The sequence below is a fragment of the Stigmatopora nigra genome, chromosome 18 (genome assembly GCF_051989575.1).
Source record: "Stigmatopora nigra isolate UIUO_SnigA chromosome 18, RoL_Snig_1.1, whole genome shotgun sequence".
NCBI lineage: Eukaryota > Metazoa > Chordata > Actinopteri > Syngnathiformes > Syngnathidae > Stigmatopora > Stigmatopora nigra.
In genome coordinates this window covers 3841698-3856255 of record NC_135525.1, presented here as the reverse complement: position 1 = coordinate 3856255, position 14558 = coordinate 3841698, and the positions used below count along the sequence as shown (strand labels likewise).

General features: G+C 40.9%; 1 protein-coding gene across 12 annotated transcripts in view; it reads left to right on the top strand.

Annotated features, from left to right (window-relative positions):
• Positions 1–750: 750 nt before the first annotated feature.
• shisa6b (shisa family member 6b) overlaps positions 751–14558 on the top strand; it is a 55200-nt gene continuing 41392 nt past the window's right edge. For all 12 annotated transcript variants that reach the window (XM_077739641.1, XM_077739634.1, XM_077739632.1 and 9 more), the window contains exons 1-4: positions 751–887; positions 1158–2036; positions 4210–4370; positions 13726–13824. In XM_077739641.1, coding sequence (XP_077595767.1) covers positions 1510–2036; positions 4210–4370; positions 13726–13824 — 787 coding nt within the window. In that variant the 5' untranslated portion in view covers positions 751–887; positions 1158–1509. The remainder of the gene's footprint in view (positions 888–1157; positions 2037–4209; positions 4371–13725; positions 13825–14558) is intronic.

Below are 14558 nucleotides of genomic sequence, written 5' to 3'. Positions count from 1 at the left end.
TGTGATGTTCCATTGTCACACAAATAGTGGCAATAAAGATTAAACCTTGTCATGAGTCTGGCTACAAAAGATTTATGCAGAACTACCATTAATAAAAAAATTACAAATAAAACTATAACTTCATAGCCCAAGCTTATCATTCACTAGAGAAAACCGCAACACTGTGGCTGTTATGTGTGTTGTCACTCAAGATGAGCATAATGTTTTCAGTGCAACAGTGTTGAAATTCATTTCAATATTGCCCCATCATCTCTACATATTATACCATAGGTGCTGTGATTTGGCTGCAGACCAGATATAAAGAGCAGTCAATTATGGATTCATACTGCAAATGATGCATGTATAGAGGTGTGGGGCTGAGTGATAATGATGTCTGCCTTCCCAAAAAGGTCGAGGAAGATCACAAATAGACAGCCATGTTATGCCATGCAAAGTAGGCTTGAAGCGGAAAGTCAGCAACCGTGACAAATATCCTTTTAATTTTCTCAGTTTGAATAAGATGGCTTGCTAAAATGGATGTTGGTGCTTTACTGCAGGATAGTTGGATTCTGGGTGATGGTGTGAAATTTGCCGATACTTGACTGGGTTCTGACGCCAGCACAGTCATGTAAGAGACAATTGAGGGGGAATGAGAGAGAGAGAGAGAGAGAGAGAGAGAGAGAGAGAGAGAGAGAGAGAGAGAGAGAGAGAGAGAGAGAGAGAGAGAGAGAGTGAAGTGGGAGGGAAAGAAAGAGGGAGAGAGATTGAAGTGGGAGAGTGATAGAGAGAAAGACAGAGAGCAAAAGAGAGAAAACGAGAGGTGGTCTTTTTCACAGCTCTGCCAGTTTGCTTTATTTTAGCGGAACCAGACAGTGAGAGAGGGAATCCCAACGGGTCTTTAGGAAGAGGTAGGCTGGATTTCTACAACCACAGTTTATGTGTAGTAAAATAAAATCAATGATTCTTTTGAATGATTTAACTAAATGATAAATTATTGAAAATATAATCTATTTTGATTTATGTGTATTAGAATGTGTGTGCATAGACTGGAATAGAGCATAGAGCAGCTCTAGCCTCTAATATACCAAGTTAGTCGGATGCCTAATAGTATATTAAATAATGCATGACGTGCTGCTGACGTAGTGATCATACCAAATGAGCTCTACTTATGTTTCCAGTCTAACATTGACTCGAACAGAACGGACCTGAGCATCAGCCGTCAGGACCCTGGACAGCGAATCCTCCAAGCTCCGTCTTCCAGTAGCGTGACTCCTGCTCGGGATATGCGGTTGTCCCCCCGCCCTCGCGTCATGGGCTGCTGCGGGCTTTAGTTCTGTTCTCGAGCAATGACAGCTGTGATGTGCCCTTGATGGCAATATATCCAGACTTTAATTCAGCATGAAGGCTGCACCCGGGACTGAGCGAATAGAAGAACACTCGAAGGCAAAACTTACGTAGGACTGATCCTTTGACAAAGCTTGTTTAGAGTTGCCTTTCCAAAATTCTAAGACTTCCTTTGTACCGCGCACCATGGGGATAAAGCATCTTCTGTTACTTCTAATTTATCTGGATCCACTGAGCTTGCTGAGCGCAGCCGCGGGGGGCAAAAAGCCCAAACAGACGACCAGGAAGGCACCCAAAGCCACAGCAGCGCCCACGCTCGCTCCGCTGCCGAAGACACCGCAGCCGGCACCGGCCAGCAACCACGACACTTGCCTGGGTTATTACGATGTCAGCGGGCAATATGACAAAATGTTCGAATGTAACAACACAGCCCACCGCTTTTGTTGCGGGACGTGCTATCTGCGCTTTTGCTGCGAGTATAAGAAAGACAGACTGGACCAAAAAGCGTGCAAGAACTACCAATCGCCACTCTGGGTGGTGACGGCCGCGCCGTCCCCAGTACCGACGGGGGAGTCTTTTGACGGCATAGACCAGACAAACGCGGCAGTCTATATCACCTGTGGGATCATAGCCTTCATCATAGTAATGGGAGTTTCGGCCAAAGTTGCTTATGATAAAGCCACAGAACCACCCCAAGAGATGAATATACACAGGTAAGAGATACTTTTGGTTGGAAATAATATGTTGTCACATAAAGCATTATGACCCTTTGCACCACAACCAATAAGGTTATCCACTCTAAATTCTAGAATGACAGAATTCACGTCATTGGCCGCATGTCCATTATTGTGGTTCTAGTCTGTGTATATAACTGTATTCCTTAACAGTGTTCAATGCACTAAAAGATTTATGTATTTAATGATATATAATATCAATGAAAAAACAACAGCAGTAATGTTAATTAAAATACAATAATAACAGTAATGTTACAGCATGAACCCTGTGGATATTCTCATGATTCACCTTCGCAAAATCCACCCATTTACATGGCACTCAAATTATAATGCAAGTGCAAAGGGCAAAAATCCACCAGACTAATTGCAATCTTAAGAATATATTTCCCCCTCCAAAAGGTAAATATTTTCTCCGACTTTGTAAACCCCCCAAAAACAAGCTAAAATGGAAAAGGTCAATTAAAATGACACAACGCTGTTCCAGATGTATAGCATTGGAATTAATATCTAAAGACTCATGTTACAAAGTCATTCTACAAAATAATTTGGAGTGCCGTAATATAACAAAAATCCAATCTTGAGATGGGTGTAAAATGATTAAATGATTGATTTTCAGCCAAGTGACATGGACCTTTCATATTGGATTCTATTAGCAGATGTTCCCTCCTAAGAGATGTGTGTCAGAATGGAAGCATGAAATAATTACAGAGTCAAAAGAAGCTCATTACTCAGACAGTTCTCTCTGAATGTGTGCGCGCATGTGTGTGCACAGGACTTTGGTAGTTTGCACTGCAGTCAAATACTGTGCTGCATTCCCACCAAGGGGCCACATATTGACTCAAGTAGAAAACCAGTCGTCAAATCTCCTGCCTTCACCCTACCCTAAAACTGCCATTACCTTTGGATTGCTGCCTGAATACAAAGATTATATATATATATATATATATATATATATATATATATATATATATATATATATATATATATATATATATATATATATATATATATATATATATATATATATATATATATATATATATATATATATATATATATATATATATATATATATATATATATATATATATATATATATATATATATATATATATATATATATATATATATATATATATATATATATATATATATATATATATATATATATATATATATATATATATATATATATATATATATATATATATATATATATATATATATATATATATATATATATATATATATATATATATATATATATATATATATATATATATATATATATATATATATATATATATATATATATATATATATATATATATATATATATATATATATATATATATATATATATATATATGACGAAAATGTTTAGCAGAGATGCGATATATGGCTGCCGCCTGACCACATTTGATCTCCTCAGTTGGCTCCTTTTTTCTCCTGCGACTTTACCATGTGAGAGTTATCGTACATGAGTGGGCTGCAGACTGCACCCACATCTGGAAACAAATGCTGACACACATTATTTCCTCAAGATTGAATGGTTTTATGCATTATTCAACACTTAAGCAATTCTTAAGACTGTGAATAATGGATAGTGTTAATGTTGGGGCTGTACCAAGGTCGTATGACATGCATGCACCAATGCACACCGAATCAAAAATAGGAACATAAGGGGAGCGGAAATATTCTTTTAAAAGGTTACGCCAAAGACATATTTGATATACTAAAGCTTTGAGCCGGTGCAGCCATGCAAAAGTAGTTTGATTTCCCTATAAAAAGCAATGCCAAAAACACCAAACAAACACTTTTTGAACTTTCTTTCATCGTAGTTGCCTCTGCTTCCTTTCCTCGCTCCCTCTTGAGGATTTCATGTGCACCTGGTGCGGTCTAAAAAACATTCCAATTCAACCTAATTAGACGGGATGCTCACACATGAAATGTTGTTTCCCATTTATCATCTTTTTAAGATAGAAAAAACACAAAACAAAACATCACAGACCAAATTAATAGTGCGACTCTGCCTTAACAGTTTGCTAATAACTATCACTGTGCATGGAATATATTTCTTGTTGCCTCAATTTTAAATCTGAATGCAAAATTGGCTGAAGTACAGCCTTTGATCTTGACTTTTGATTTTCAGAGCTCTTGCTGACATTCTAAGGCAACAGGGGCCCATTCCTATTTCTCAATATGACTGCGAGAACTTTGCAGCGATGAATGGCTCATCCAAAGATAATACACCAGTCAGAACGTCATCCAAGAACCACTACACTCCTGTCCACAGCTCCAAATCCAACCATGGTAAGAGCTCATCATTGTATCTAATATAATGCACTAAAACCCTTGCAGGCATCTATAAGTAAATTCCTACAGTATGGTTGTTGGACAAATTTAATTGGGAAGCAAAATCCAGCAGGATGACATTTGTCAACCTCTTTCCTAACATTGTGAGTTTAAAACAAAAATATTCATACGTCACTTATTGGTGTTGTGGTTCACTCATCTGACTTCAATACAGAGAGGCTCGGGCTCAATTCCTGCTAGTTGCGGTTTGATTGTGAGTGTGAATGGTAGTAGAGTACCCAGAGAAATCCCACATGGACACATGAATATCATGCACACTGGAAGGTTGGAACCCACCACAGATTGTACCCTTGATCTCAGAACTATGAGCCGGACGTGTAACAACTCCACGACTGAGCCGCCCTGTTTTTATTGGATTATGTTACATTTCATTAGGTGGAGCCTTTCCACCCATAGAGCTGCCACAATGCTCAACCTTTTAGCTGCATAGTCTCCAATGTTAACATCCTATAATCATCGCATTTGTGCAAGAGGGTGTGAGCGCAACAGAGGGGAAGGGGAGTCGGCAACAGCAGATAATTACAGGGTGGCAAGGTAACGTAGCTTCGCAGTGTCAGACAGGATGGAACTCAAGGCTTTGCAGGCACACAGTAAATAAAAGAGTCTCTAGAACAGTTAGATTTGATACCACTATTCATAAAGAGGATAGTGAATACGTGAATTTGTTTAAAATATTTCTTAAAGCAGCAAGTGAAAATGTTGCAGTTTATAGTTGGGCAAAAACGGTCATTTGAAATTTAAGGGGCTAAGTCTGGAGTCAAGTAATTGTTTCTCATCCTCAGACTGATTTTTATCTGTCAATATACATACAACAACAGTCAATTTTTTGGGCTTCATTTTGTTTACGGCAGGAGTGGAAAATTTTGATTTGCATGCAAGCGCAAGGCTTTCTGTGTCTTTATTAGAATTGGATAGTGTTCTGTGCCAAGGTGGGCGTTCTGACATCGGAGGGTGTGTCCTTGAAGATAAACCCAGTGGAATGATAAAATGGTGGTTAGCAGAATGTCAGTTTGAATGATAAGCCTTCTCAAGGCAATTTTGGCATACTTGTTCAGGACATGGGCAGACAGTATCTGATCTCCACAGATACTTGCTTTGATATCAGACATTCATTCATTTTTTCGGACTGCTTATCTTCACAAGTGTCACAGTAAGTGCTGGAGCCTATTCCAGCTATGACTCCAGGGTGATTTTCTGACCATCCTAGTCACCTCCAAATAGCCTTTGTGAATCGAGCGAGTGCTTGACCTCACATCCCAAGGCTGCATCCACCAGCTCACCCATGCCCTCCATGGAAGCCAAACAATGCAGTAAAACCCAACATTCCCTTTGGCTCAGCAGGGGACAGACCACTGTCAAATGAATGAGTGTCAACTGTGACAAAGAGTATGTGGTGCATTAAAAGGGGTGTAGATGTGGTGTGGATTCACCAGACTAGATCCGCTTTTGCCAATCTGACCCTTCCTACACTGTGTGTACAGCAGTATAAACTACATACAAAGCCCCAAACCAGGCGTCTCACTTCAAATACCTCGAATGAAAGAGCCAGAGTGTAAATATATGCAATCAGAGGTGAGGAACATGTGAATTAAGAGGCAAGCCTGGTGCATGGTGCGGATGCCAACCAAGCAGAAAGCTACGAGAGGAGAAATGAGCATAGGGGTCATGTGAAAGGTCTTACAAGATTCTTATTTGGACTTTTTTTTTTGCAGTGTAGATATATCTCATATATCTTATACATGAATTTAATAGAAAAAACAAAGTGAAACCACTGCAACATGTTACAGTGACATGGTGTTTCATGTAAAACAGTAAATGTTTTAATTGATATTTTTTAATTGAGTGTAGAGAAAATAGAATACAATTTAAATCAAATTTTCCCATAGAAATTAAGTAAATAAAAATGTATTCGCTCCAAACCTCTTAAATAAAGACAAAAAACCCACACATTTCAATGAATTTTTTTTATTGGTTCTACTTCACCACCTACTCACAAAATAACAAATACCTATCTAATGGTTATGACCTTCAATACTAAAATGTGACATTACTCAGTGCAGACAGAGAAACGTGGACGAGACAGAGAGAGAAAGGACAGGAAAACGATTTAACGGACGTGCTCATAACATAAACTTTAAATTTAACTCAAATTAACTTAGATTACTATACACAGTGACTTAAAAATAAGATATATATAATTTTGTTACACTAAATTTAAACCTTGTGCAATAACCAAGGCAAAGATGTTAATGTATTCCACATGCCTCAGAACTGAGTTTTTGTTTCGTACAGTTAGTTTTTTAAAATTAAATTCAGCTCTCGCGTCCAAAGAACATGCATATATCTCCAGAGGGGAACATTGTTCACTTCCCGTGTGTCTCTCTCTTAATCGTAAGGCAAAACCCATTAACATTAGCATGTTTCCTACCAGCTGAATTATGAAAAAAACCCTCCAAAGTGTAGGTTAATTTATACTGCAAAGATGTGCTAGGCCTGTAGCATATCAAAAAGTGTCAATATTCAGGAGGTATTTACAATGGCGACCCATAAAAATAGTCTTTCTCTACAGGTGATGTGCGCAAATGTGATGCAAAATTCTTCTTCTTCAGCACTGAGTGCCACCCAATTCAGCACCGAAGAAGTGGACCTGTGACTTCTGCCAATTTTTTTTATCCCCTGTTTTCCGTTTCAGAATGGATTTTGACATCTTAATAAACTTTTTTTTCAATACTCATGATAAAAAAAGCAATGTACTGATGCTACGAATGTTGAAGCCGTGAAGTGGTAAATGATCAGAGTACAATTTATTTTTTTATTTTTTTATATTACTTTCTCTAAACGTAGGCTAATAACCATTCCCTTAGTGTTTAAAAGCATTGACTTTGAACTGCATGACTTGAGTCAAATGTTTTTGGTACCCTTCCAGAGACAACTGACACAGTACACCTCTGGAATTGCTAGCACATGAGTTGTTAGGGGCCAAATTGAGACATATCCCGCTCAATTTAAAATAATGAAATATGTTGAAAACATTTTTAATATGTTATACAATACATACATTGTGTGCATCTAAGTAGAATGGAGGTGAATGGTACCGTGGAAGTAAATGGTCTTAACAAATTTTAAGGATGCAAACCTGCACATTGAAACATTTTTATGAGTTTAGTTTGAGAATACATACTAGGTTGACCAAAAAATATTAATACAGTTATTTGCTGGTCCTTGAGACTTGCAGGATTTCGATCAGGAAATGGTGATGGCTACGCCACGATATTGACTTTATTGTCCTTAAGCCAGTTTTTGACAATTTTGACTTGATGGTTCGGGTCATCATCCATATGGAAGAGCATTACCGTCCAGGCTTCAGCTTCCTAACTGAGATCTTACATTGAAATTTCCATATAAAGTATTTTTTTCATTATGCTATTTATTTTCTGAACTCCAATTCCCGTTAAAGCAAAGTCGCCTCCAAACACTTTGCTACCAGCTTCATGCTTCACAGTTGATATTTTAGATCTACAACCTTCCTACGTTTTCCTTCAACTGTAACAGTAGTGATTATGGCCACACAGCACTTCATTTCGATCAGATGAAATTTCTCCAGATGTCTCGATATTTGCCATGGTGTCTGAAGTGTGTCTTTGAAAATAAGAAGTAGATACCTATAAAAGAACTTTGCCTACAGGTAAACTAAACAATAATCACTTCTCCAAGTAATGCAGTTTGGTTGGCAGTTCTCTGAACTGAAGTTGATTTATTTAGCGCCGTCCAGAGGCAATGATTTATCATTTTTTCCCTCTCCCTTGTATCCCTCATTGCTTTACTCGCTTGTATGCAAAGAGATGAAATGTTCTGCTTGCTTATGCTGAAAGTTTTTAGTTTCATCTCTTTACTTAAGTCGCAATAAAATAAAAACACTGGTCCCATATTTGTTATTTGAGAAAAGTTCTTGTATATTTTCCATGGTGCTGCCAAAAAAAGGCCCAGTGCCATTTTTTTTTGCACTGACAGACACTTTTCCAATTTGTGCACAAGCCTCCATAATTTGTTCGCATGTCTGCATCTGAGATTGTGAGAATTTCATCCCTGGTAGGTTACAACCTTCCTGTGTGGAGTTTGCATGTTCTCCCTGTACCCGAATCCGTTTTCTACCACATCCCAAAACATGCAAGGTAGGCTAGTTGAGCAGCCTAAATTGATTGTGAGCGTGAATGCTTGTTCGTCTCCTTCTTCCCTTCCTCTGGCTGACAACCAATTCAGGGTATTCCCTGCTTACATTGGATTGGATTGGATAACTTTATTCATCCCGTAATCGGGAAATTTCTTTGTTGCAATAGGAAGAGGGTGAGGATGCAGGAATAGAAAAGGCATTATACACAAATGGGTACTTAATAGTAAGTTAATAAATAAATACATGAATAAATATATAAATAGGTAACTGTGTTGGTGAGATATATATATATACATACACATACATATATATACAAGCACATCTACACTGTATCCGAAATTCGGGAGGTCCTAACCCACAGCCTTTTTTGAGTTAAAGAGCCTGACGGCTGATGGGAGGAAGGATCTGCGGAAGCGCTCCTTCCTGCAATGAGGGTGTAGCAGTCTATTGCTGAAAGAGCTTTGGAGGGACTCCACAGACTCATGCAGGGGGTGGGAGGTGCTGTCCATGATGGACCTCATCCTGGTCAGCATCCTCCGCTCTCCCACTTCCTCCACAGAGTCCAAAGGACAGCCCAGAACAGAGCTGGCCCTCCTGATCAGCTTGTTCAGCCTGTTCCTGTCCCTCTCCGTGCTCCCACTTCCCCAACAGACCACTGCATAAAACACAGTAGATGCCACCACAGTGTCATAGAAGGTCCTCAACAGTGACCTGCACACACCAAAGGACCGTAGGCTCCTCAACAGGTAGAGGCGGCTCTGGCCCCTTCTGTACAGGGCATCTATGTTTGTGGACCAGTCTAGTCTACTGTTGAGGTGAACACCCAGATACTTCAAGTTGTCCACGATTTCAATGTCTTTACCCTGGATGTTCACCTGAGTGGTCTGTTGAGGTGTCCTCCGAAAGTCAACGACCATTTCCTTTGTCTTACTGGTGTTGATGTGCAGGTGGTTTTGCCTACACCAGTCGACAAAGGCTGTGATGACTCCCCTGTACTCCAGGTCGTTCCCGTCAGTCACTCGTCCAACAATGGCGGTGTCGTCGGAGAATTTCTGGAGGTGGCAGGTGTCTGTATTATGTTTAATGTCTGACGTGTAGAGGGAGAAGAGGAGTGGGGAAAGCACTGTGCCTTGTGGGGCCCCCGTGCTGCAAGTTACCACATCAGACGTACAGTCCTGGAGTCTCACATATTGTGGTCTGTTGGTGAGGAAGTCGATGATCCATGCAGCCAGGTGGTTCCTTACTCCAGCCACCTCCAGTTTCCCTCTCAGAAGGACCGGCTGAATGGTGTTGAATGCGCTGGAGAGGTCAAAAAACATCATTCTCACCGTGCTTCCCGAGTTCTCCAGGTGTGAAAGAGACCTGTGCATCAGGTAGGTGGTAGCATCTTCCACACCAATGCCTGGACGATAGGCGAACTGCAGAGGGTCCAGCTCTGCATTCATCAGGGGGCTCAGGTGGTTGAGGATGATCCTCTCCAGTGTCTTGATCAGGTGAGAGGTTAGTGCTACCGGCCTGAAGTGGTTTGGCTCACTGGCGTTCGCAGTCTTTGGGACTGGGACCACGCAGGAAGTTTTCCACAAGGTTGGGACCTTCTGCAGACTGAGGCTGAGGTTGAAAATATGCAGAATCACTGTGCCAAGCTGATCCGCACACTCTCTCAGTAGTCTGGAGCTGAGGCCGTCCGGACCGGTAGCCTTCCTTGCCTCGATCTTCTTTAGTTGTTTTGTCACCTGATCGACAGTGATGCAGAGACCGGTGGAAGAGGGGGAGGAAGAGGGGGAGGAAGAGGAGAACGAGGGGGTAGAGTTGCTTCTGGTCTGGGGGGTCAGGGGAGCAGGGGCAGGGCTGAATCTGTTAAAGAACTGATTCAGTTCGTTGGCCCACTCCCCGTCTCCGGACTCCGGGCCTTTCCCACTGTTGCCTCCATGGCCCGAGATGGTCCTCAAGCTCCTCCAGACCTCTTTGGTGTTGCCTCTTTGGAGTTGCTTCTCTAGCCTCCTCCTGTAGCTGGTCTTTCCCCTCCTTATCTCTCTCTTCAGCTCCTTCTGGACCGTTTTGAGACTCTCCTTCTCCCCAGACCTAAAAGCCCTCTTCTTCTTGTTCAGGAGGGCCCTTAGATCCCTGGTGACCCACGGCTTATTGTTGGAGTAACAACGGACCTTCTTGGAGGGTACGATGTTCTCCACACAGAAGTTGATGTAATCTGTGATGCAGTGGGTCAAGCTGTCGATGTCTTCCCCATGTGGTTTGCACAGCACCTCCCAGTCGGTTGTCTCAAAACAGTCCCTCAGTACCATGCTGGTCTCCTCGGTCCATCTTTGTATGATCCTCGTGGTAGGTTTTATTTTCCTCACCATAGGGATGTAGGTGGGGATCAGATGGACCAGGTTGTGGTCTGAGCGGCCCAGTGGGGGAAGGGGGGCTGAGCTGTATGCCTCCTTTGTGTTGGCATACAGCAGGTCCAGAGTTTTTTGTTCCCTGGTGCAGCACTTCACATACTGAGTGAAGGTGGGGAGAGTCGAAGTCAAGGGAGCATGGTTAAAATCACCGGAGATAAGAAGGAGAGACTGGGGGTGTGACGTCTGTAGCCGGGACAGAGTAGTGTGGAGCAGCTCACGAGCCACTGCCGCATCGGCCGAGGGAGGTATATACACAGTTATTATGATGACGTGCGAGAACTCCCGGGGGATGTAAAACGGCCTGATGCTAACAGCTACTAGCTCGATATTTCGAGAGCAAAATTGCTCCTTCACAGTAATATGCCCAGGACTGCACCATCTACTGTTAATAAAGACAGCTAGTCCCCCACCTTTCTTCCTACCGCTCTCCTCAGGGTCCCTGTCCGCCCTCACCAGCTGAAAGCCATCCAAGGAGATTAGAGAGTCTGGTATTCGCTCATCCAGCCAGGTCTCCGTGAAGCAGATAATGCAGGCGCTCCGATATTGTCCTTGTTGTTTGGTCAGCGCCGTTAGCTCTTCCATCTTGTTGGGGAGAGATCTTACGTTCCCCATTATAATAGATGGAATGCTGGGTCTGAAGCGTCGCTTTTTCTCCTGACATTTTCGTCCGGCTCTGCATCCTCTTCTCTTCCTCTTTAACTCAGCGGGGAGGTCCAAGTCCAGGGGAATCCCGGTATTGCGTAGCGCTAACAGTTGATCCCTCGTGTAAAGCAGCGTAGGCATGGCTGGGTGGGTCAACATAGTCTCCAAAATTTTGAAATTTGAATTTGAAAAGATGGACTAAACTAGTAGATCAAAGACTGCCTCTCGCACAGCTTGAGTCTTGGAGTAGAGTCTTGAAAGTAAAGTCCCAAAACATTAAAGTATCGAATATAATATATAAAGTGAAGTAACAACTAAAGTCTTAAGAGACAATAAAAACATAAAATAAAGGATAAAAATCCGTAAAAAAGCTGTACAAACACAGAATTCGAGTGAGGGTTTAGGGAGCTATTGCAACAAGCAGCCGCTTTGAACGGCGCCCTATATATAGCTGGGATAGCCTACCCTGTGACACTTGTGAGGATAACTGGTATGGAAAATGACCATTGTTACGGTCCCGAAAGTATTAAAGTGCTGGTGGTGTCCTGTGTGGAATTCAGATTAAGTATTACTATATGTAGTATAATGCACCCACCTTATGCACTGCATAGTCATTTTCATGGCATTGTTGAGCTGAAAATCGTGATTTCCTTTGTGGCAAGGACATTGAATTCAGAGTGCATAGCCCCTTTTGCCGCAGGCACACCACGCCGCCTCACCTTAATAAGATAGAAACACGAATGGAGGGATGAGGGGCATTCCTTTTGAAGAGTCTTTCACATTCAAGAGCTGATGTAGTGGGTCATGGAGTAGCCTACCAATGACTCGGGTGACAAATGTGAATGACAAAAAGCATCACACAAGACTGACTTTAAAACCATCATTTATAACTGTGGTGGGAAGATTTGAGTTCACCCTGTGCAGATAATCGGCGTGGGTGGCTGAATTGTTCGAAAGCTTTTCAATTTGGGTTGGAACAAAAATTTTTACAAAATGAAATGTAGTGGATTTTTTTCATCTGTTGATCACATTGGAGGATTTCTCTCTTTGTTTTTATTGAACAGCGTTTTGTGTTTATTTTTGCAAAAGAAAGAAATCACAGTTATGCATGAATGACCTCAACCACAAAGAAAATTTGACACTCATTGGTCACAGTATGAGACTTACCTGTTAGATCAATAACATTAAAAGCACAACGACACTATGTAATAGTAAAATCAAGCTACATGACATAAGCAATGTTTGGATTTCTTCATACAAAGTACTGCATCGGAATGGCTTTACTCTTTTATTTTTTATTTTTCAGACAATCTAGTACACGGTAGATGACTGTTCAGCATGTGGCTTAACCAGGTATTACCGAGCAGTTTTGAATTCAAAGGTTCAATTTGAGGGTCCGTCCTTCCAGCCTTGTGCTTACCTCTTCTTGTTGCCCCTGTGTGGCTTTTCTGTGGTACTCCAGTTTTCTCCAAAAAGATACATTTTAGGTGAATTAGGTGAATTGTCCATTGTTGTGAAGGTGGTAAATGGTTGTCTTTGTGCCTAACGATTGGTTGACAACCAATTCAAGTGTTATCCTTGCCATGTACATCTGGGTGTGGCTTTTTGGGTAGATGAGTTGCACCCCAACACAGAGCTTACTTGTGTCTCTTCACTTGAAAATGGGTGCACTCACAGCAACACAAGGACACATCTCTGTACAGAAGACAATACATAATATTAGCAATTTAAAATATAGAGAAGCCCGAAACTATATAAACTGTATAAAGATCGAATTTTCTTTTTGTTGGTGCTATGCCTAACAGTCTATAAAATGCAATTTCCCTCTCATGCAAAAATGATAATAGTTCATTCATAAAAAAAGCCTGCATAGACCTCTTGATGATCTTTCTTACAAACACTTACAAATGGAGAAAAATATCTGTATCACAAAGAATATTCAGTAGACTACAATGCATATAAATAATTACACCGTCCTTTGAATTGTAATACGGCTTGAAAATAACAAATGACTAGCAGATAAATCCAGATTGAGTCTTTAAGATGTGTATGCATATTAACTCTTGTGTATTAATAGGTCACTATGGGAAGGAGAGTGCACGGAGCAGCGGGGGTGCAGACCTACACAACTTCATCTCTTCTGGCTTTGTGACATTAGGCCGAGGTCCTCAGAAAGGTAATATACTTGTTTATCTTTTGCATAACCGGACACAAAATATACATTACCTACTAAATGCTGAAGAGCCTTGTGTGGCTCTCAGCTTTGCGCCAAGAAAATCTGTATACCGTGAGCCAACAATGCAGGTGAAATGTTTCCCGATTCAATACCCTCCACATCAAGTCCTATGAACTCCTGCCTTTGTGTTTCACAATTAAATTCAATGCTAACACACATAACACAGAACTGATTAGAGTAAGAAAGTGATTTAAAGTGCTGGACAGCGTTTCTCTGCACGCACGCTCATACACAAACCCACACACTCACCCACACACGCACATATATCCATTAGTCAGGAGCCAAAGTTATCCCTTGGGTAATACATTGATTAGTATGCAGCCATGTTGGCCAAGCTCTGATTTATTCGCATCCATTTTGGCTTCACAAATCAGACAGCCTGTGTGTCACCAAATGGGGAATTGCAGGGTAATATCTAAAAGCTTGGTCCTGTTTTTTAAGGTTTATTTTGAAATGTCAGTGTCATGTTTTACTGTAACTGACCGGTTCAGTATAGAAAGAAAAAATATGGCATTTTCTGGACATGATTCAATTTATTTTCTAAAATCCAAGGTTGTATTTCTATTCTTCCTATCATCTATGAAACATGTTAATTTCATGCTCATCTGCACAATTAAACTAGATGATGATCTTTCTTTGCATGAATGATTTGCTCTAATTTATCATGAGTCAAT